A 25,170-nucleotide genomic window follows, 5' to 3' on the forward strand; every position below is an offset into this window, starting at 1 on the left:
GCTTGTTTTGCTACAGGAAACCTAATTCAAATGTCTGAATAGCAAATTTTGAAAGAAAAAAAAAACAATCTTCTTATCTGTAAGTCTTGAGTTATCGTAGAGATGTCATTAATGGAAAGCCCAGTGCTTCAGGCTAAGAGGGGTACAGTAAGCCCCATATTGCTGTGTAAGGACACTGCGCTCCAAGTTAGGGACTTTTTAATAAGAAGGAGTATTCGGTTTGGCCACGCTAATAGTAACGGCTTGTGTCACGGTCCGGAAGAGGAAGTCACCTCACTGGTGTGGACAGGACACAGGGTCATATGGCTCCGTTACTCATGTCTATAGGAAAAATTCTCCAATTTCCTGAACCCATTGCAGCCACAGTGAGTCAGATAATATCCAGCAATCAGGACCATCTGAAAGAGATTCCCAGGCACAGTCACTGGCCTCTGAAAGTTTGGCTTAACAGAAGAGTTTGAAGGTTAACATACACATGCACAAAAACACACAAAGTTTTATGTACGATGCAGCTGAGCAGAAACGTGTACGCTGCTTATGTCACCCTGTACAGACTCACACACAGTCTTAAATCATTGTGCTTAGTCCTACTGAACTTTTATCAAATGCTCTAGTGGTCTCCATCTGTTAGTGCAACAGTTTAACATTTTGGGAAACACCAAATTGCTTCCCAGTAAAAATGTTGTCTATTAGAAAAGTGTGAGGGACTTTTACTGGACTCTGCTAGTTCTTTATTGCTCTAAGAATTTAATTAGCTAGCAAAAACTGGGAACAGTTATCAAATTACCACATCATCATGTCTTCATAGTTTATAGTTCATACTTCATAGTTATACTTGGCTTGTTAATCCACTCAAAACAGTATCAAATCAGTCTGCATGACAGCAACTCAAAGCAACAGCTCTCTCCACAATAGGATTGGGGTTGGACACTGGCTAGGCCACTCCATGAGCTTCTTCTTTAGCCACTCTTTTGTTGCCTTGGTGATTTGTTTTGGGTCCTTGTCATGCTGGGAGACCCATCAACTACCCATCTTCAGTCTTCTGCCTGAGGGAAGTAGGTTCTTGCCCAAGATTTTACGGTCCATTGGCCCCTCAACTGTGAGTCATCCTGTACCCTTAGCAGAAAAACAGCCCCAAGCATAATGTTTCCACCTCCATACTTGACTGTGGGGATTGTGTTGGGTCACATTCACCATTTCTCTTCCTCCAAACACGGCAAGGTGAGCTGATGTTAAAGACTGCGATTTTGGTTTCAGCTCACCACAACACCTTCTCCCAAACCTTCTCTGACTGATTTAGATCTTTACTGGTGAACTTAAGATGAGCCTGTGCCTTCTTGAGCAGGGGTACCTTGAGGGCGGTGCTAGATTTCAATCTATTGGTAGTGCATAACCAGTGGTGTCCTTTGTGACTCTGGTCCTAAGTGTCTTTAGATCAGCTCTTCCTGTTTTGCCTCATGGAGTGATCATCCTAAACTCATGTTGCCATTAAAATTAAATTACCATAAAAATTAGAAACTGTTCAGCTCTTTGTAACTGACCAAACTTGCAAGTTGATCAGAAGATCAAATAATTAATTAAGTTTGTCTCTGTGAGTCTCACAAAAAAAGTAAATATTAGCTTGTTCCTTAAAAACTACTATAATGACTGTGCCAGGCTACATTAGGAAAATGTATACACTCAGTCTCCTTCTCTTGAGGGAAACAGTTTGGGTAAAAAAACAAAACATGGAGGCTTGGCTCACCTGAATAATCTGAGATAGTAATATGTGCACACTTGCCATGCTTATGGTTTAGAGACATGAATCTGTTATGCAGCCACATTGTGGGGATTCGTTGTCCTCTTGACAGCAGTAAGCAACTCCTCATGATGAAAATTTGAAGGCAAAGACCTGGTTTAAGGTTTGGACATGTCAATATGAGGGGGTGTTTTTGAGTATAATGTCACCTGAAGTAATAAAAATATCACTCTGTGTGCGTGTGTGTGTGTGCGCGTGTGTGTGTGCGTGTGCGCGTGTGTGTGTGTGCGCGTGTGTGTTTGTATATGGAAAGGAAGGTGGGAGTGAGTGAGGAGGGTCGTGGAGCAGTAGCTGAAAAAGTGAAAGACCATCTGTTCAGAGGGATCTGGGGGTCTGAGGGAGCAACACTTCCTGCCCACTTTTGAAATATGTTAGATTGATGGCGACAGAAGAGTTACCCCCAAACCAAAATCTGAGCCCCCAGTGATTACTATTGGTCTACCTTGACTATCAAAAACATACTGTGTAGTATATTCATCTAAATTAAAAATTTACCACCTTGCTTTGCGTTAATATCCTTCTGTTCCTGTTACTTTGTTTTTAACTTTAATAGCTAACCTTTACACCTTTTTATTGGAAATGTTTCAGGAAGGAGACAGCAAGGATGATGGGGGGTGGGGGGGAGCCATCTCTGGGATGCAGAAACACTGAGCCTGGTGTAGGACACAAATCCATGGGGGGAGAGAAGTCCGCATCATAATGACCAAGCCAAATATTTGTCTAGTCCATATTCTGCGAGCATAATGAAGTCCTTTTACAGAAGGCATCACTGGAATCTGGACACTGATTTTATGCCAGGGAGAGCAGGTTTCACTAGGCCCTGCTGTTTCTACTTAGGCTACCCTGGTCTCTGGTGGCCCAATCCAAACTCAATACAGAGCCTTGTGTCCAGAATAAGAATGAATTATGGTCCTGTTTTACAGATGATAAGTACTGAATTGGAAATTGAAGCTGGATTTAATCAGGAGATGAACTGCACACTGAGGTGGGATTTCATTATAAAGAGAATTGAATAAGAACTTGCTTTGAATTTAAAATAAGAGCTTGTCCAACTCTACATGCTGTCAGGATCTGCTGTTTATGAAGGGAGGAGCTTGAAATGTGGAATTTCACAGTGCCCAATTGAGCCAAACACATATCTAAAACCCTGCATACCTGTGCGCATACTTACAGTGGGTACAGTATATTTTCTATGCTTATACCCAGGTGTGCACTAAGTTATTTGTACTTGCTCCAAAAACTGTGTTAAGAATGAAAACAGGAAAAGGCTTTGCTGCCAATCCTATTGCACCATTTCCAAATTACTTTTACAGGTTAGCAAGCATTTTCTGTTTTAGAGTTTTTCATAAAAGCATACACGGGGAATTGCTAGACATGAAGACGGGCCACTTTCTTTGAAGTGTACAAAGTACATTTTTAAGGCAAAAATATAATAAAGACAATTCAAAAACTGAAAATGTTCACTTAGGCTACGTCCACACGTACCCGGGTATTTTTGAAAACGCAGATTTTCCTATGCGTTTGCACCTTTCGTCCACACGTAAACAGCGTTTTCGGTCACCGAAAACGGAGATTTTTAAAAACTCCTGTCAGGGTGGATATTTTCAAAAACTCTGGTTTTGCGTTTACGTGTGGACGAGGTAAACGGAGAAAACGCAGCGTCAAAGGTGTGCGCATTTTTTGACGTCACACTGTGCGCCACGTTATTGTTTCGGTGAAATTAATTTCTACAATGGCAGACGTAGACAAAATACTGTGACTGTTAATTTTATCTTCTGCAGTGTTTAAATGCTTACATATACACACAGTTACTGTCCCTCCACACATATGACTCAGTTCTGCTTCTATGCACCATCTTTGTTTACTCTTTTCCACCCAGGCTTATTGACTTCTGATTGGCCAACATTTCTACACGGATAGGAATATAGCGCCACCTGCTGCTTTGGCATGTTCCTAGCAGCGTTTTCCTTCGTTTTTGGCTTTTATGTGTGGACGGGATTTTTTTTATAAACGAAAACGGAAAATCTTCGTTTTCAAAAATACCCATGTACGTGTGGACGTAGCCTTAAAGTGTTACGTTTTCAGCATGTTGTTTACCTGTCTGTCCCACAACTGGACTGTTTTGTACTATCACAACAGTTGAACATTCACTGTGCCCTACCTGCATAAAGTAAACGTGAACACAGACAGGTGGGCTTGCTGGTGATCATAGTGGCGCCATAGATTGCATATAGAGGTCTTTTTTGGAGCCAAGGTTGACCATATTCGAATTAGAGGGTGGGGTGTGCTAATTCATTACTAATAGCTATTAGCTAGGGAGATCTGAAATGTTTTTGTACCAGGCTGAAAACATGTTTATTTCTGTTGAGAAAACTTTTTTGCTATGGGAATGGGCTTGCTTTTGGAGACAGCCTCAAGTGGCACTTTGAGGAGCTTTGGGATTTGCACTTTGTCTTCATTTTTTAGTAACACCGGCTGTCACTTGAGTGGAGAATTTGACAATTAAAAAGCTTCACATCTTTCAAAGGAACAGGTAGTTTAAAGAGAAACAAGTGTAGTAGACTTTGTTGCCACAAGTAAGTACATATCATAAAACAAGCACTTGATTTTAAAGGAGAAGGTCTTCTTCCACACAACTGTTCATCATTCCAGCCATCCATCTATTTTCTGCCAGTTATCCATGTCCATATTCTAGGGGCAGCAGTCCAAGTAGAGATGCCCACACCTCCTTCTCCACAGTAACTCTCTCCAAGTTTTTCAGGAGGGACCCCGAGCTGTTCCCATGACAGCTGTGAGATGTAATCTCTCCAGTGTGTCCTGCGTCTACCTCGGGGTCTCCTTTTGATAAAACATGCCTGAATCCTTTATCTAGGAAGCACACAGGAGCAATCTTAATTAGATGTTCGGACCACCTCAACTGCGTCTTTCAGTGTGGGAGCGTAGCAGATCTATTCAAAGTTCTTTGCCAATCACCAAACTCCTGTCCCTATCTCTCAGGACCTGATGCCACATCACTTATACCTGCAATTTTGTTCTTTTGGTCACTTATCCAGAGCCACAAGACCATAATGGACAAAGTAAGCTCTAGAGAGGGCCTTTCTAGAAAGAAATATTAAGATCCTTTCAATCTCAACCACCACAGTGTAAAACCTACACTGTGGTACTTTAAAAGATCATTATAGGTTGTTTCTCCTGCCCCAAAGTTATCAGTTATTAAAGATTAAAGATTTCTAGTTATAATGTGAAATTGGCATTTCACATATGAAACCACAACATGACATAAAGACGGCCTTTACCTTTTGATGAAACTTTTTACAAAATGTTTAAGTTTTTGGGAGTCATATTTGACTTTACAGTTGTCCTGCTTTCTGTTCAGATGTTGCGTGATTGTGAACCTTAGGTCTGGAGTGATAAAGTTGCAAATATTCCCCCACCCCCAAACAGGGAGGGCAGTGTCAAAGGCATTGTGTAAGATTAAACGTGCATCAGCTTAAGAGAGGTCTAAACCTAAACATAAAATACAGTAAGAAAATTGCAAACACTGCAGAAATCGGTCTGAAAACAGCACATAGTGTGGAAACTTCCTTCATCTTTCACACTTCAACAAGTGCAGATCTATGTGGTGTTGACACTCCAGCCTAGCCAAGCCTGAGAGCCTGCCCCCTAAAGAGCTTGTCTCCCCCAGCAGGTTATTCTGGTGTTATTATGAGAACTCAACATGCTCATTATGGTTGTGGCACTGTTTTCAGGGTGGCTGTCAACACTGGTGTGCCAACACTGGAAATGCTTGTGGTGAAGGACTGACAGGGACAGAGAGAGAGAAAGAGAACAGAGACATGGATGGAGGAGAGCGAAGGAAGCAGGGAGAGGATTCAGGAGACAAAAGAGAAGAAGATAGATGTGTTAGCGTGGGTCGACTGTAACAAAGACAAAGAGAAATGTGACGAGAAATATAAAGGAGCCAAAATGGGACTGAGAGGGGGGCAGAAAATCATTGCAGAGAGGAGCTTGTTTGACTGCTTGTCACCTCCCAGTACATCACCAAACCATCCCTACACAGGAAGGAGACAGGACCAGGAACACAAACAAGTGGATAGAACCACCTGTAAAGGAAAAACACAAACCACAGAGACACTCCACACACACAAGCATTCGCATACTCATACATACACTCACACATTCCTTTTATGAACAGTCTTCTTGTGTGCAGGGGAACTGAGCGAGACAGCACTGTCTGGTAAACGCCACCAACTCCATAACCTCTGCCACTGCCCGCCATGAAAACACACCTACACTGAGGTTGCTGTCTTTGCAGTTTAATTATTCGTTTGGTGACAACAGGTTATTTTAATGCTCCAAAAACATTAGCGTTGGGCTATTTAGCTAGCATCTTACCCATATCCTTTTATATCCTTGAATTTGCTAATACATTGTGACAAATGAAATTAAAGTTCAAGAGCTTTTCATGTGTCATCTGACATATTTTCATTACATAAGTGTTCGGTCACCTGGAAGCCATTCTACACATGCTGCTTATGTAAAACAGCAAGAGCTCTCGGATAAATATAAATCACGAAAAACATGTGGACACCCAACTAAACCTAGCGCCTAATTTTCTTAGCTTTTAGCCTGCTGTATTGGCTTTTTGTGTGTATTTACAGTATAGCTCACTGTAAACACTGATATCCAAATAGGCTATGCTGCTGTTTCCCTTGCCGTGCATCAAAGAGCAGTCTTGTGTCCTCACTAGGCCCAGGCTGCAATTTGGGCTCAAGGCGTGGCCCGGCACCCATTGGGCTGTGTCCGCCCTGCGTACCAGTAATGACCCCTTCCCTATGGGGAGTGTTTGATCTGGGCTGCTTGTGTGCTTCAGCAAGACCTATTTCTGGAGCGTGGGGGGGGATAAAGGGAGCTTTCAGACGTGGTGCCAATGACCATAATTAAGCAGCTTTAAGGGGTGGCAGCGAGCGCGCTAGCAAGTACAGAGTTTGTAATTTGGATGAAGGGGGCAGCGTCGCTGTGGCTCATTGGAAGTACATGGGAGGGTCGGGTGGCACCCAGTTCTGAAACACAAGGCATGGTGTGTGTAAAAGGGACTGCAAAGAGGATTTTAATGACTTGCATCCATTAGCACCCACCCCTGAGGCTAGCTGACCAACAGCTTATGGCTAAAATGAGGGGAGATCACCATGTGCTTTACACACAAGCAGTCAGCTTCAGCCTTACAGAGTGTCATTTAAGGTGACCTTTTTAACTGGTCAGTCAGCCACTAATGGTTCAAAGTCACTGACAACTTTAGCCTCATCAGCTAATTGTTTATCCTCCAACTTGGCTCTGTGGAGCATTCATCTGAGTAAGTGTTTGGATTCATTCATTCTGATTTTAGAAATTAAAGTTGGTATTTTAGTGATAAGATCAGAAATTATCCAAATATTCCCTTTAAATTGATTTAATTACAAGCAAAACACGACTGCTAAAAAAATATTATTTGGAGAATGAATTTATATGATGGGATGAGGTCCAAGTACTGTAGTGTTTCTCAGAAATGAACAAATGCACCCAAATAGCAAAACAATAGAACAAAAACATTTTTGTTGCTCAGCAGAGTTATGGTATCCATGCAGATATCTTTGGACGTATTTGTGAGAATTCCTTTGTATTTTTGCCTCAGCGCCTATAAATTGGACATGGATTATCTCTAAGGATAATCCACAGACTTTGCAGGGAACTGTTTTCAATGGCAGCACCTTCTGCTGAAGGCAGTGTGTTTCTTGGACTCATTTGCTTTTGAACAGTTTTGAAAGGAACTTAAAATATCATGTCAAATGTACATGTACGTGTTAATGAAACACCTCAAACAGGTGGTGGGTGGTAATTACTGGCTCACGGTCCCTGTGGGGTGGTCTTGGCCGGCCTTACCCCGATCAGGCCGTGACCCCTGTTAAGGTAATGGGTGTTCATCCAGGTGCTTCTCCATTAACATGTCTCTAACATCATGGGCAAAACCAGTGTAAAAACAGTTGTCTTATTTATAAATTTAAAAGAAAAATCTCTGCAAACTGGCCCAATTTTACTGAATAAGTGAACTGAATGAAGACAAAGACATCTTTCCAGCCCGTGACTATTATCTACATTTTAAATATTATCTTCTGGTTATTGCTCAGTTGTTAATCATAGCTCTTTCCAAACCTCCCCTTACATTTTCCCAGTTTTTACTCCTTGGGGAGTTATGACACACTCGCCAAGTTTACAGTCATAGAGCTGGTATCTATCGTTACCACCTTTATTGGGAAAATCCAAAGCTTGGCCATATCAATTTTTCCATACATTGCAGGCATACTTGCCAACCTTGAGACCTCAGAATTAGGGAGACATTCAGGGTATAGGCCTACATATATATACAAAAACCTTGAATTTTACAATGTTTATTTATCGGATAAAATAAGCTTAAATGTCGGAAACAGGCCGGGGGTGTCCAAATTCAGAGGCTGCGTCCACCTGGGGACCCGGCCTTCGCGGTGTAAGTGGGCCCGAAACCGGGTAGACCGGAAATGAGCGACTGTGAAATTGAACGGTCAGGATTACGTCATGAGCTCTCTCGGTGGAAGGAGTGAAGCTCTGCCGTCTGCTCCTTTCTATCTAAAATATGGCGTAAATTTTTCGACCATCTCACACTTCTGTTTAATCAGTTTTATTCAGCTGTGTGAAAACCCCAGAGGAACCCTCCCGAGGGATTAATAAAGTTTTATTTAATCTAGTCTAATCTAATAACTTTAACTATTTACTCAGGAACAAATAAAACACCGAAAAAGGCCAAACAATAACATGTTTAAGTTATTTAAATGACGTTTATATCATGTTTAACCTGAATAGCAAAAGACCGCGGGGGTTTGAAAACGATGTGCCGGGAGTTTGCTGCAGATATTTGAAGTTTACACAGCTACATTCTCGCCTGAAAATATGTTAAAAGTTTATTTTGCGACCCAGAAAGAGTAATAAGAGTGATATTAAAACTAAGTAGCTTCAGTAGCCATTGTTGGAAACTGGAATTGGCTGGGCCAATCTGGGATATGGTTTTCCAATTTTGATGTCGGGAGAATGGTGGCTCCGGGAGATTTTCGGGAGGGGCACTGAAATTCGGGATTCTCCCGGAAAAATCGGGAGGGTTAGCATGTACGTGTGATAGATAAATTAATAAAATAATAATAATAATAATAATAATAATTATTATTATTATTATTATTATTATTATTATTATTATTATTATTATATTTAAGCTGTAGCTGTAGGCGCTCGTTTCTGGCACTTTCTAGTGAAGTCCTTCCCATCGTGTCACCGTGCTTCATTCATATGGTTAGCCGGTGCTTTGGATTTGGGGTAAGATCCTTGTGGCCACCCCCTGAGAAGGCGTGTAGTTGCTCGATGCAACCGCTGGGCTTGTAACTTGACACCTGGCCGTGCGGTGCATTTGCCATCGCTTTACCCACAGAAAGCCTATTTAAAAAGGAAAGGGATGAGTCCAACGCTCCTGACTCCGTAACCCCCTTTCAAAAGAACCCAGCTTTCGCTCTCCCTCTCTCTCTCTGGCCGCGCGTCCCTCCAAACTGGATCGGCATAAATGAATGAAACACAAGGGAATATCGACAGACAACCGCACAGGAAAACTCTCTGTCAAAGCAGCCTGTCAGGAGGAATTTATACTGGACTTGACAGGCAATTCAACATGAGTTTTTTCCTCTGGAACTTCACCTCAAGCTTGTCAAATGCGTAAAGCGGCGACCGGTGTCTTTTTTTGCCCCCCTTGCAAAGGAGTCACACTGTGATTAAAGGATCAGGTTTTTGACTGCCAGGACAAATGAATACAAATGAATTTAGGCACCCGAAGGAGAGATTGCAGAACCTCTCATCTAGACACAAAGTAAGTGACATTTGTTATCACTGTTTTATTTTATTTTAACGACTTTTTTATGTTATGTGAACGGGAATATTCAAAACATGTGTACCGAAAAACAGTTTAAAGACCTGGATGCCTCCATGTGCGTATCTGATGATGTGCCGGCTGGCTGTTATCCAGCTCACAGTGAAGAAATTATGTCCACATGGGGAATGCTGAGTCTCTGAATGGGGTCTGTTTGGACCATGGGTGTAATTTGTTATTTGCATGGAATACCAAACAACTCCATTCGTGCAGATATTTTTTACCTCCCCTTTATCGGTTCTTACGTGAAAAAGCCGGTTCATTCGGACGCAGTTTGCGTAGGTCGTGTTTAATATCCGCACGCAGTTCGCTGACATTACTGGAAGTGTTCATTAAAGTGACTCATCTGACAAAGCAAGCAAATTAGGGAATCATTCTTACCCATAAAGTTTCATGAGAGGTCCATCAGCATCCACTAAGCCGTTTGGTAGATTATTACGCATGCTTTTCATGTTTTTCCGTTTACGCGTTCCCCACATGGCACTTTTACGAAGGCTAAATAAAGGGATACTTTTTTAATGGTTAAAAACGTTTTCCCCAAACAAACAAGCCTAAACGAACGCATACGTTTCTGCGACAGCCTTAAAGTATTTAATCAAACATCTGCAACCGATATGAGCTTTACTAGAATGTGATATAAATTGCAGATGTTTTATGGACGTGTTTACAGCATAGGTCTCCACAGACAGTAAGTACACATGGGAGCAGCGCAAAGCCGTCTGTACTACACTGTTGACTTTTTGGTGAAGTTCATGCTGCAGCCTAATGTTGCTGAGCTTAGATGTCATCCATTTCTTTTTTGCATTCAGTTGTGCACGCAGGCGCGATTCTAACCTCATTGAGTACTGAACAGCTGGTTTATTTGACAGATTGCTGGCGAGATAGCAGCTGTACAGTCATTTAGGGAGTAGGAAAGTCCGGACAGTTGACCCATCGTCTGCTCGTTTTTCATTAAAACAAATTGGCGCAGGTTGTGTCGGTTTATCACACCTACCTGTCGCGCGTAAAGAAACACGGCTTTCAAAAGCTTTGCCTCCTCACTGTGTTAGTCACGACTCCACGGCGCTACGACTGCATTATTATGGACTGTGATGAAGTCGAGTCTGTCTGTCTGCGATGTGTGCAGAGAGTTTCATTCTCTGTGTGTCCACTTGGTGTCTCCCTTCGTGTCCCGCTCTTTACTTTTCACACGCAATCAATCCTCAGCAATGCATGATTTTTTATCCTTGAAATCAAACTGAAAAGATGAAGTTTTAAATTGATTAATTGATGACTCATTGACCAAAGGATTGATTAACTGCAGTCCCTTCCAAAATCCAGCTCAGAGCCTGAGTACTCTGTAGAACAAGGTGTGGATTATTTGAAAAACTGTCTGAAGTGAGCCATTAGCTGACTGCAGGGAGAAAAGTGGATTGACACTCTTAAACCCTCCTCCTCCTCATCAGCCCTTGTTAGTGTCAGCTCATCCACAGGAATTTTCCACTGTGTGTGAATGTGAGTTTGTGGTCAGGGGGAAGGATCACCTTTGGGAAATCCTTCAAGAGAATCAATAAGAAGGCCAAAATTGTAAATAGAAATGGAAACTACACTGGCCTTTCTGTGTTTTTCTTTTTCTTTTTTCCCTCTATAACTGCAGAGAGGTTGGTGCTTCTGCGTATATGTTTCTGGGGGAATGGTTTGTCATGGTTGTTGGGGGTGGGGGGGGGGGGGTGTCTAAGAACACAGTGGAAATATTAGCAGAACATATCGTAGAAGAGAGGATATTTACTATTAAGTTTGCAGATTACTGATGCTGATTTTATAATGAGCAATACCTTTTTGCCACTTAGGGAATTGTACAAAGATTGCAACAGTTTCTATTCACTCACTGTCTCACTCCTTCCAACAGTTTATCACTCTGTTAAATTGGTTGTTGATCTCTTACCATTATTTTTCTTAAAATGGCAGATTTGTGGGCTAATCACTTCTTAATCTGGAGATAAATATGTTATCAGCAGTGCATGGCAGTTTTTCCCCCATTCTTAGGCTGCCTAATGCAGTGGATGACTTAGGAGGAGGGATTGCTCATCCAGTCTGTATTTTGTCCACTCAGCTTAGGGAAGAATCCCCTCAGGGAGTCATGTCATAGCTCGCTGTTGCAGTATGAAAACCACACCACACAGGGTCAGCGTACAGATGTCAGTTTATTTGATTTAAATATCCACTGCATACAAATCCCCCTTCAGCACAGCCACCTTCAAATGCTCCACACAGGAGAAAATCCTGACCTGTCAGATGCCTTTCAAAAGCCCCCTCTCCTAATGAAAATCTAAACAAGCTACTGAGAACTTTTAATGTGAAAAGCCAAAGAAAATGGTGCTGTTTCCTAGGAAACCCGGTCCAGTTTCCACAGATGTAAACAGCCCGAGGAGTAGAATAAAAGTTGTCGGGGCTGCAGTAAAAACCTCATCATTCATGACTCATTTTCAGAAAGCGGATCTCTCCCTCCGCTGATAAGACACTGAGTCACACAAGTCCACACACATACACACACAGTGACACACAAACACAAACACATCCCGAGCAACCACAGCCAGCTGTGTGTGTGGATGAGTGTGATGACGCTTCATTAGCAACTAGAGGATGGAAGGGTTGGAGACACAGACACCACAAACATGGATGTGAGCACACTGTTGCACACACACACACACACACACACACACACACACACACACACACACACACACACACACACACACACACACACACACACACACACACACTGGTTAATGTTGGAGCTGTAGAATTGTTTCTGAAGAGAGGCAGACACACGTCCTTGTCTGGGATAATGCAAATCGCTCAGCTTATGCAACAGTCACCGTCTTTCCCACATTTATGTATTTGGAGCCCTGTTTGCCTACTGTGGCCCACCAGCAACAGCTGTTATACACATTTCCTCCTCCAGTGTGTGTGTCTGTGTGTGACCATGTGTGCCTGGATGACCTCCAGTGGTAAACAGTGGTTCCCCCAGCCTGTCACCAGATCTCGGACCCCTACTGGGATCTCAGTCCACTTGCCAGTCAGTTTCTTTAAGTTATGCTGCACACCTGGATGCGGTGAGGGTGCTGAGAGACATTTTGTTTTTGTTTTTTCTGCACATGTGTGTATGTACGAGCGCACATGCATGCACATTTGGTTGGTTTTGGGAGTCTACTACAGTATTTTTGTCTCCAAAACCACAATGTGTGTGTGTTCTTGTGTTTCAGAGAGATAGAGGCTCGCTGAGATCTAAGTGCTTTAGCAGACTCCTGCTTGTGCCCTCCTACTGTAAACAGTTGTGTCACAGTTGAACAATATGTTAAGGCATGCCTTCTATGGTTAAATGCAAATAATTACATTCATTAATACTACTTTTTTGTCAGGGTTGAGACAAGTGTCCAATGTATCTGTAAATTGAGATTTGTGGATTTATTATATGCTGGAACAAAGACTTTTGCATTCTCATGTTGTGACTTGTTAGACTGTTTGTCCATCAGGGACTTAAACGTAGGACCGGACTACCTCTAGAAGCACTATGAGGCTCTGCAGTTACCTTGGCAACACCTCTAAGTAGTTATTTGGGGTTAATGAGGCCAAGGCTCTATCTAAATGAATGGGGAGAGAATTATATCTTTAATGTTAATGGTAAAAAAAAAAAGAAGTTTCTGGCTTTATTTATGACTCAATTCATGGTGCCAATATGATCAACATCTCTGCCTTAGCCAGCAATCACATTTGATTGATTGATCATAGTATGGATACAGTTAGTGAGGAATAACTATGAGAAAAAGAGTTAAATAGTCTGTCCAATACCACGTGATTGTTGCCTCTCTCTGACATCCTTCTCTTCTCTTCTTCCAGGAGAGCCCTATTGCTCTGTACCATTTTATATTGTACTTGTTACCTGGGACTTACACAAGTACCCTCTGAAGGTAAGCTTTCCATACTCACCTCCACGTACTGCACTTTCTGACCTCTTTTGTTTGTGCTGAAAAAAACCCCAACTCTGTAAGACTGTAAGGAACCCTGGTGAGGTTTTGCAGTTATTCTTTGCCTTTTTGGTCAAGGCCCAAGCACATAAACACTTTGCTAAGAGAATTGGGCCAGCCGTTGCCATAACAACAGGTGTTGAGTAAGCTAAGTCCAAGGATCTAGGGAGTGATCAGCTCAACCATTCAATGATCCAATGTTGACCATTAATCTAAAAAAAAATGTAAAATCTCATGTCAGTCAGAGGTTAAAGTCAAAATTTTGTCTGGACAGCTGCACTGCTGAAGACCCCACTTAGCAAAGCATTTGTAAAGGCTAATATTCTTCACAAGGGCAAAAGGGAAACGTTTGACGATGTGAAACGTGTACTAGAATTCAGAGATGCCTAAATCAGGAGCTTGCCTCCACTTTGCAGAACATTTTATACAGTTAAGTTAATTCAGTTTTATTCATACTTTATTCATATAGCACCTGTTTACAAAGCATTTAGCGAGATGCGCCTTATTATTGTGCTCAGCTCTTTTGCAGGCATGTTTCATCTACCGTAGACATCCTTCTCTACGGTAACTGTTCAGTCTCCTAACAGTCTCCTGTTAGGAGACTGAACAGTTACAGGCTTGCTGGTCAATATATAGTCAAGCATTTTGCAGCTATCTAAGCCACTGGTATTGGTCAAAAAGACTGCATAAGGACTTTGATGAGGCGAGCAGAGTCATTATCCAGTAATGTTTCTCCATAAATGCAGGATGTTAAAACATTTTCAGCTGATTGCTAACAGGCTTGCCTTTAACCGAGATCTTAAGTCAGTGTTACATTCACAATCTTGCATCCAAGTAGCCTTAAAAATCAGTTATTGCAGATTTAATTGAAAACGTTGAGTGTGTTTCTGTTTGATCTCCTTTTGGTACCATTTGGAAGTTTCCTCTGATGAAGAGTTATTGATACAGTCCAGTGAACTGCCCCCCTACTCTAGTCATTATGATTGAGGCTGACAGCACACAGACTTCAGTAGGCCCGACAAAGCAGTGACTGAAAACTGATGGTCGACAAAACCAAATGTCATTTCAGTTCATTACATCAAGGCTCTTCCACAGTCACAGTTCTGCAAATAAGCCTTTGAAAAGCTGACACTTCTTTAAAGTGTCTGGTGTTAACAATTAATGTAACATAACAAGTCTTGGTGGCGATAATTCACCAGAGGTGTAAAATTTAGTAGTCAGACCTAATAAAGTTAGTTGGACATGTTTGGCTCCTTTTTGAAAGCTGAGTTTAGTTTTTAGGCTCCGTTTCATCCTCTAATTAGCCTTTTTATTCAGTAAAGAGTCTCTGTTTTGAACTGTGAAATGCAATGAACTGTGAAAGGATGAACAATAAGAGGAGGAATGTTCAGCAATACGTTCTTGCTGATCAGCCTGTGAGCAACTCACTGTCCCCTGGCACACGGATACCTCAGTGCAGCCTAAGACTTCTTTTGGAGGCCAGAGTCAAGGATTAAGTTGTATATTGAACACTGACATGATTTTATTAGGAAAAAATGTAGCATTTTTTTTCTGCAGTGGAACAAATTTTAAAATGTAAAAGGGGAACAGCCAGGTAATGATTATGGTGAACAACATCTGCATTTGCACGTCATCCCTCACTTTCATTCTTGAGTTTCCAAATCATATGACTCCCCATTCAGCTCTCCATCCTTGTCTGTGTGTCTCTTGAAACATTCAAATAAATAAATTGCCAGAAGGTTGAGGAAAAACAGGAAAATTCCAGATAGACCATGTTTTACCATGTTCTGTCCCTTATCTAAGCATTGATCATAAGACGAAGACTTAGTTTCACGTTTTAAACATATTCAGTAGTCTAATAAGTGATGATTCCAAATATGATATTCAGGGAATTCAGGCAATATATTGCTGTGTTGATGATTGGGGATGATGAGGAAATATTATAAACTATTGTAAACTAGCACAGATCGGCCCGAAAGGGATTATTTCAGTATAAATCAGTGACTTCATCCTCTACAAGGGATACGATCAGAGAAAAGAGCCTTGGACTTTCACTCTATCCTGTTTGAGTGAATTGGCACATTGCGAGACTATAAACTCTGGCCATGTGTTAAACATGCATCTGCTCAGACACTTACAGTATGCTTTATATCTGAGACTGTGCTGTTAATTTATGCCTCTGTAACAGTAGAATAGAAGAATTGGAGACAATGTACAGAACAGATAGAGGTAATGTACCCGCCTGCCTCATTGCCAAGTTCCTGTTGTCCTTTAATGCATCAGAGACCACACAGAGAGTAATATACACCATGCACAGTGTGAATATTATTCCTGTTTTATAAAGCTCTAATGGTTTGAACTAAAGGGAAGTCTTACAGCCTTATACATAGCACGTAAGGACCATAAAGAACTTAAAGCAATCAGCGGAGAAAGAGTCGTTTAACTCAAGGTTCTGTTTTCAGTTTGCATATGTTTAATGTCAAAGTTTTCTAAACCTCTTTTTCTCTCAGCTCAAATATTCCTTCAAACTTTCCCTGCAATTATATGTATTTTCAAAGTCTGGGGCCCAACAGTTTAATAAAGCAAGCCTTGTATTATAGAAAGACAAGCATGTCATTCAAGTCCTCACTCTCTATAGTTTACCAGTGCAGCACATCCCAGCTGTCTTTCCCACTTTTTCTGGTATCTCATCAACACTGCTTTTCCATGGATTCTATACACATGTCCCCATTAGACAGGCCCCAGTGACCACAGGTCAGAGTGAGCCCGCAGACAATAAAAATGGTGAGGGGCCTAGGTCTGAGATCACAGGTCATGGAGAGAATGAGGGCTGTGGGACTACTGAGACTGAAACTCTGAACAGAGAGTCAAAGTTGGCTGAAAGGTTGGAAACTGTGCTCCGAACTCTCGAGTTGAGAGATGTTGTACTCACTTGTGGTTTCTGTGGCCATGTTCTGAATGTCCACGCTGACTACATACTGATGAGAAGGACAGAGACGAGATGGGAAAGAGGTTACATGATGACGCTGATGTCATTTAGTTCATTCCCTCGCAAATTAAAGGCTTAAAAACAAAGAGACACAAAGAAACGTGTCTATCAGTATAGCTAACATTGTCAGCACTTGAACATTAGCTTACAGTACAGCATGCATGCATTAATATGAACAGAGATGAATAAAATGTGTGCCTCAAACACACATTTGCAACAAACACATATTTGTCAGCATTACAAAGCATGCAGTGACCTCGCTTTTGCTTTTCAAGTGCGTTGGCCAGGTGGCTACTAAGAAAGGATTAGGTCCTCTAGTCTGCTTGTACGTTCCTGGTACTGGCTGGATGCTTTAGCCTTGACTCACCTGCAGTGAGTGCAATGCTTAATTGGTTTAGCATTCTATTTTTTATGACCATATATCCATTCTTTTCTGCTCTATATAACCAAAATTTCATTTGAGGTTTATGGGGTCCAGAGGAAAGACAAAATTAGGATAATAGGCATACACTGGGAGAGGTGTTTAGGTTTAACTGCAACACATTTGGATTGTCTTATCAAAGGATTTCTAATAATTCCTGTTGAACGTTTGACCTTTTAAACTCTAATCACAGTAAGCTGAGATGAATCTCTATGAGTTTTAGTGTTATAGGGTTCAGTAAGGTTTTAGATTACTGGCAAAGATCAACATTATATTTCACTGTGAGTGCAGTACAGAATGTGGTGTACACACGCTGCCCTTGTGCGACACTTTAAGCTGTTCAAGGCATCACAAAAGCCAGACATATTGGAGCAATGTGAATTAGCAAAGCCACTGACATTTGAAGTAGACCTCTGTGCTGTTCAGCAACATAAGAAACAAGATTGCTACGTACTCCTGCCTGTCTGGACATAAATTTATTTTGGCCTAAAGTTGCTATAAACCATCTACAGAAGCACTTAGATGTGCTCAAAGTCTGCTGAGTTCATTATTGTTTTGAATCTTTCTTTCTTTTTGCCTGTCTCTTCACTCTTCAGTGTTTAAGCTACAGTATTTTGTGAACTGCTTCAATATGGACATGATGCAAGCCTCTCGTAGCATAGGAGTCTTTAGTTAAAACAAAACTTTGAAAAAGTGAAATGTTTTGCACCAAATTCTTATGCAAGAACTCAGATTGTCTCAATGACATTTAAATTATTTTTCCACAACCATTTAAAACATGTTACAGTTTGGGCACAAATTACAGTAAAAGTTTAAAACTAGTCCAGATCTCAGTGTGTTCTCTTGTAGTTCTTGCGTGATGTTTGATTTATATTTCTAAAGTTGCCTATGTTGTTTATTTTATCTTGTTCCTGATGATTACCAGGTACCAAAAATATGAGATAACAATAACCATAAACATCACAAACAAGCATGTTGTAAACACTGCTTATCTAACACAGCCCTTTTCTTCCTCTACAGATGTGGACATTCTCCAAAAGTTGGGGCTTAAGGGAGAGAGGACATCACGCATTCTGCCGGCAGGAGTCATTCCGTTCAGATCGGGGATCATCCTCAACCAGCGGGCGCATATTGAGGCTCCATTGCGATCAATCTTTCCTCCGGCCATCTGGCCTAACCTCACGCTGGTCCTGAGTGTACGCTCTCACCGTATCAACAGCGCTTTCCTTTTCACCCTGCTCTCAGACCACAAGAAGCTGCTTCTTGGTCTACAGCTTGTACCGGGAAACCTGGTCCTACACACGGGACCAAATACCTCTGTGGCACTGCCCTATGAGCCCCACGATGGCAAGTGGCACCAGCTGGGTCTGGGAATTAATGGACAGAGAGTGACTCTATATGCCTCCTGCGGAGGGCAGAGTGTTCATGCAGACTTTGGGTGGGACAGTGAAAAGGGGCTGGCTCCAGAGCTCCATGGCTCGCTGCTGCTGGGGAGGACAAGCCAGCAGCAAACTTCAGCATACTTTGAAGGAGCCATTTGCCAGTTTGATCTGGTCCCTTCTGCACAGGCAGCTCACAACTATTGCAGGTACATTAAGAAACAGTGCAGGGAAGCTGACACGTACAGGCCTAACCTTTCTCCTTTGCTGCCTATTGTACCGAGAGAAAGAAACATCACAGCTACTGCTGCTACCCCTAAACGTGGAAGCCCAGTAACCGCCAGGAAAACCACAGGGTTCAGCCTCGCCAGGAGCGCTGCTGCTGCAGCCTCAGCTGTCAGATATGTGGCCCCCACCCAAACGATAAAACCGAACCAAGGGACCATCATCCCAAAGACCCTGTTGGGAACTGTGATACCAGTTACAGACCAAGTTGGTTTGGTTTCACCACCTCTCAAGACCAGAACCAGCACTGTCACAACACCACTCAGGACAGGAGCACCACCCACGAAACCATCAACGGCAAGACCCTCCAGTCCTAAAGCTTTTAATCAGAAATCCTCTAAACCTACTCCATCAAAATCCACTTCATCAAAACCCACTCCCCCAAAACCCACTCCATCAAAACACAGTCCACCAAAACCCACTCCCCCAAAACACACTCCACCAAAACCCACTCCATCAAAACACACTCCACCAAAACCCAGTCTCTCTTATCCCACTCCATCAAAACCCAGTCCGATAAAACCCAGTCCCTCAAAACCCACACTCTCTAAACCCACTCTGTCAAAACCCACCCCTCAAAACAACCCAAAAAATGCAAGTGTGGGAGCAAGCAATTCAAAGAAACCTACGATACCAGTCAGTACCAGCACCAAACCCTCCAAGACAAAGCCTAAACCTGCATTATCAGACCAAGGTGCAGTCCCAAAGAAACCCCAACCCACCAGAGCCAGTAAAACTCCTTCCAAGTCTAAAGTTACATCATCGAAAGCCACTCCGTCCAAACCCAAACCAGATTCTCTAAAAGATGCTCCTTTTAAACCAACAACATCAAAGGTCAACCGCTCAAAATCAGCCACCCCCAAACCTACAGCTGCTAAAACCCCTAAGCCAACAAAGCAACCAATGACCACCAAGGCTCCAGTCACCCCAAGACCTACTAAACCTTCATACAACCCAGTTACACCACCTGCTACTGATGGCTTCCAGAGCTGGGAGGTGCCACCTACGCAATTCTCCATGCTGGTAGAAGCTAAGGGAGAGAAAGGAAATGTAGGACCGCAGGTAAGAACTTTTGGTCAACCTGAGCTGTTTAGTGAGACTGGTTGTGTGTAAATGCTACAAGAAAAAAAATCTATATCAGCACTGGTGTTTTGCAAAATCAAGGTGAGCAAGCAGTGCACAGACTATGTCTCATCTCTGTGCCTGCAGCTGTGTGTGGCAAGTTTACATTAGTAAAGCAATAAAAGTGAATGGAGCTTTTCTTTTAGCTCATCCCAGTCTGCCTTGGTCTTTGTCACTTGTAACAAAGACCAGTGCAGTTTTGATTTAGATGTTTTTGGGTTAGAAAAAGACCACACAGATATTTAGGTTAATATGGAACAGTCTCCTTTGCCACAGAGGTTTGAAGCCCTGCTATATTTCTCTAATTCTTTTCACCTTACTCCATGCACAGAGCCTTCCAGTCTGGCTGTGACATGTCAGGTCTGACGCCTTGCCGTCTCAGCACCAGATTCCTCTTTCAGAGAGTTCTGGTGGAGGTTGCATGGTCTCGTTTCAAAGCCAGGTCCAGGTCAAAGGTTAAAGCAGTCAGCAAACATTCAGCTTCCCAATACAGGCGTTAAGTTAGGCGAGGCCCTCCTTCAGCATCAGAACAAGTCTCAGAAAATGTGCTTGTCTCCACGAAGCAGAGAATACCTTTGTGTACACAACTGTCTACACAGTTTCCCAACTCAAAATGTGGTCAGAATGATCAGACCACAATGTCTCTGTCAGTGTCTCTTGGGTGTGTTCATACTTGTACCTGTGATTAAGTCATCTTAGTGTAAAGTGCAAGCAGGGCCTGCTCGTTTGATACGTGTGCCTTGCTTATTCTTTGCAGCAGCCTGTCATTTGGTGCTGTAGACTGCAGAATACAGTGTGTCTAGGGCTCGCTAATTTACCTCTGTAGTGATGTCCAGTAGATGCTTTACTGTCATTAAGGTGAGCCAAGTTGCTGGCATTTAGAAACCAGGACCTGTAATCTTGATATGAAGTGCAGTCATTTACCGAAGAAAATAAATTGTAGAAGGATCAGTAAGGGAAGTTTGAAGATTATTTACCAAAGGACTGTCTGGCATATCCACAAGTGCTGATACTGTGCTGAGGCTTATGCTAAATGTAGGTTAAGTTGCACTAAATGTAGGGTAGGTTGTGGTGGAGTTCTGGCCCTGAAGTACAATAAAGCCATAGAAATGCTCTGGGCTTTATCTTAAAAGTGCATGAAAATGTGCATTTTGCCTGACTTCAATGACTGGGTAAGATATTATGAGACTGGAAGACCTATTTATTTTAAATGTGGATGCCTGCACATACACGTGCCTCCTGCTCTGTCTCTGTGTAACTGTGTAGTACCATCAGAGATCCCGAGTGAAGCAGTTATGGTTTCCTCTCAGTATGGATCTTGATTTTTTTTTTTTTTTTTTACGCATGCCATTAGTGTACTGTGCCAACTCTTTTCCCAAGAGCACAACATTTTATGTGCACGCTTTTCTTGCACACCTTAAGAGCCTTTAACAGTTACAGCAGAAGTGTGATTTGGACTTCCTGTCGCACAGAAACAGAGCTCCAGCTGCCAGAAGAAACATCCAGCTCAGGCACATATACATGCTGCAGTCGCTCTTCTGAAGCACCTTTGGCGCCTCACTCCTACCATGAAAAATGGTTTCCTTTGACATCTGCTCCACTGCATTTTTTTGAGATTGAATTTGAATCTGAATTGACTGTATGGAAACATACTTCTGTGCTCAGTTAAAGTGCACTTTATATATAAGCTTTTAGAAAGGAAACCTTAAAAACGCGTTTTTCAAACTCGCCAAGCACGATTTTCATCGCTGTAAACGTAGAAACAGAGTTTATCGTGTATCAAAGGACAACTCTGTGCACAGCAATGCACAATTCATATATGCAGACGAGCACAGCCAGCATAACTGAAAGCATCCTTTCCAGAAGCCTGAACAAATTGTCTTAGAGAAAAGAAATGAGGTAAGATTGACAGGTGCAAAAAGGAAAAGACAGTGAAGTAAATAAACAAACCAGGCTAAGAAAGGAAGGCCGAGGCAGGGGGTGTAAGTGTGAAGACGGACACTGGTGTATGTTGACGTTGACAGGTCTTCAGGCCACCATAGGGCACACCACCTGCAACAGTAAGGGTGGTCTCTACTTAGGAGGTCATTGCGGAGGAGGAGATGGTTCCAGCACAGTTATAAATAAATAAATAAATAAATCAGAGAATAGACAGACACACTTTATGCAGGTAGTGACTATTATTAGAATAACCCTGAGGATCAGACATGATGTCTGTGTGTGTAAAGAATGAGTTGTGGTTTTCTTTATTTAAATTGTTTTTGAATTAGTCTCTTCTTTCTTAAATTCTTTTTGAGAGCTAAAATGAGTCAATATCAAAAAGCGAGATGCTGCTTATTTTTTACTACTCGACTATTTATCGATTTTTTTGAGGACAAAATATGTAAAACGTGTTATATAAACACTTTACTACAAGATGCTTTAACAACCAGAAGCCCACATTGTTGCCTGTTTTGCCAAAATGACCAAAAATACTGTTTTCCCTGATTTCTGCGTTTTCTCCCTCTTTTTCAATTAAAAGAAAACAAATGAGCACGGGCCTGATATAGACACACAGGGGCATTGAGCGGTGCAGGAAATGACCTGTTATTTCTAGTGTTTCTACGATTTCCTGCCGCAAGGGCTCAAATCCTCTCGATGGCTAAGGGTGAACTCTCAACACCTTGAGATGGAATTACTTCAGAGGGAAAAGGTGTCGCTTTGTGTGCGGTTTTTTCACCCTGTGGATGAATGGCAGCCTCTGTGATGTAGATGAATCCACCGAGAAAATGCATTGGATGAGAGTCTGGTTCTGTCAGTGTATGCTAAATGAATATACTTAGTCATTGTGCTGTATAAATGGTGTATCAGACTGCAACACTAACCAAATAATCTTTCTGTAGGGGCTGCCTGGACCTCCAGGGAAGCCAGGCGTGCTAGGCAAGAGGGGTCCTCGGGTAAGTGTCTTTGACCACCCCCTGACACCTCCAACCAGATCGAACACATTTTCATAAAAAACGATTCTGTCTGTTGTTGAGGGTTTTTTGTTTATTGTTTTTTTTTTAAAATAAATGTAAATAAGTGTGTGTTTTATCCTACCTGTTGACCTAAACCTCAAAGGCAAAAAAGCCACAATAACCAAACAAGACGCAGTCATGAAAATAAAAGCCTTCCAAGTCCCTCCTATCAACCCAGCGCTCACACATATACTCACACACAAAGTCTTCCTATGCAGACAGATTGACCATATTCAGCATGGGGATGCGAGTGCTGACCTCCCACCCCTGAGCATAAACAGGAAAGCTTCTATAAAGACGGTCTTTGAAAAGGCTGCCTGTGCCACAGGATGCCTAATAAAAGCACTGTAAACAGACAAAGAACACATGGCTTCACTGGACTTTCTACTTCCGACTGAACTGTTGCAGCAGACTGCACCAACACTCCATAGGAATCCCATTCTGGGCTAATGAAAGACTTCTTTTTTCCAAGGAAGTTAAATAAATCTAGTCTTCTTACAGGAGCTCTCTTCCTCTGTTTCTCACTTACTGTCCCATAAAATGTAAGGATTCAGCCTGACATTTGTTTGTAACCACGACGGCAGCACGTTTGCATTGCCCAAACTGAACTATCATAACCCTTTAACGGATTGTAATAAAATGTGTTCCTCTTATCCAGCAGTACCCATAGAGGGAAACAACAGTAGAAGTTTTAACACATACTGTGTTGATTTACATAAAATGTACCACAAAAAAATCAGAATTCTGAGGAATTCTGACAATTTTGGTGTCAATTTTTTTCTCCTTTTGTTTTTGTCTGAAAAATTACATCACCCCCACCAATCAACAACTTGTTGTATCCTATCAGCACATTGCATTATCCCCTAATGTCAATTACCTCATTGATATTAGCGCTTAGCACAGTTGTGCCTGTGGTATCCCTTATGTTCTTGGTGTTAAACTGTTAATTACAAGGAAGGTACTGCAAACCTGCATTAAAAAAAAAAAGTCTGACATTTTATGCACTACACAGTGAGTTCAGATATCCTTTATATTTTTATTTGTTGTTGTTTAAGTATAATATGTACTACGTGCTTATTCCTCCATGTCTGCAAGACCGTTAAGCTAAAGTCTCTGCGATCCCCAGCGCCACTGCATATGTATGAAAAGCTCTTTGTCTGGCTCTAATTAAAGCTATTTAAGCCCAATCAGCACCTCCCGTTCTGTCTGTAGTACCAGTTTCACCACATTGGTCCCTCTTGTGGGATTTCTTATGATCCAAATCAAACTTACCTGGAATGAATCCTAAATAGGGTTTAAAAATCTAAGCAGAGAGCTGCGTGAAGCCAGTCAAGCCAAGCATGAGTCTGAGTGGAAATATGTTTTGCGCAAGAAAGCTGAAACTTTCCTCCAAATGTATTTTGGAAATTTACAAGGAGAGCTGTTAAAGCTTTTCCTAAGGAACACTTTCTCTATTTTGGACTCGTAAGCAATGAATGCGTAAGATAAATGCAAATAAACAGAAGGATAACTTTGATAACTGCAGTAGTTCAAGCAGGAAAAATGTGCTGCAGCATAATCCTTAATCACTGGTTGGATCCCAGGCTGGGCTGGACTTCTCAACTCTAACTTGCCCTTGATAAAGCTTTAGCATATGGCAGTGACCCCTTACCATCATCATAGCTTAGAAGTGACTTTTGTCAAACTCAATAAACTATCTCAGCAACAGCATCACGCTTATGTCAAGAGAGATGTTGAACTGCTGGTGGCATTCTCAGTGGAAGTGGTTGGTTTGCAAAGGGCAAGCAATGAAAAGAAGTCATTTTCAGTAAGGATGTATTTATAAATCCAGGGGTCAGTTGCAAACGCGCTGCCAGTGTGATTTAGTTTAACCCACACACTTGGGCCCATAAGCGCTCACATGGGATTGTATGCGTGCTACAACACTAATCCCTCCGTGCAGCACAGACATACCGTATGTGGGTGAGTTTACAAACTGCCTATATAAAGAGTGAGACAGATTATGGCGCTTTCCTGTAAACAAAAGCATTTATCAAATTTAACTGCTGCTGCCATGTGTGTGTGCAAACATAGAAAGCCACACACACACATGCTAACATGCACTCCGCGCAAAGACATGCTATGCAAACTCTCCCCTCTTAGCCAGATGTATGTGTGGTTTCAATTTAGGAAGGGAAATTTACTTGTTGGTCACT

The 25,170-nt window shown here is 42.0% G+C and overlaps 1 protein-coding gene across 1 annotated transcript in view; it reads left to right on the forward strand.

Annotated features, from left to right (window-relative positions):
- Positions 1 to 9,267: 9,267 nt before the first annotated feature.
- Positions 9,268 to 25,170, forward strand: part of col27a1a (collagen, type XXVII, alpha 1a) — a 65,737-nt gene continuing 49,834 nt past the window's right edge. The window contains exons 1-4 of the mRNA XM_086301135.1: positions 9,268 to 9,716; positions 13,656 to 13,726; positions 18,214 to 19,919; positions 22,862 to 22,915. Coding sequence (XP_086157261.1) covers positions 9,664 to 9,716; positions 13,656 to 13,726; positions 18,214 to 19,919; positions 22,862 to 22,915 — 1,884 coding nt within the window. The 5' untranslated portion in view covers positions 9,268 to 9,663. The remainder of the gene's footprint in view (positions 9,717 to 13,655; positions 13,727 to 18,213; positions 19,920 to 22,861; positions 22,916 to 25,170) is intronic.

This window comes from Aulonocara sp. 'chitande type north' Nkhata Bay, linkage group LG7, assembly GCF_057382095.1.
Source record: "Aulonocara sp. 'chitande type north' Nkhata Bay isolate Kocher_YH1m ecotype deep benthic linkage group LG7, A_spYH_male_GT1.1, whole genome shotgun sequence".
NCBI lineage: Eukaryota > Metazoa > Chordata > Actinopteri > Cichliformes > Cichlidae > Aulonocara > Aulonocara sp. 'chitande type north' Nkhata Bay.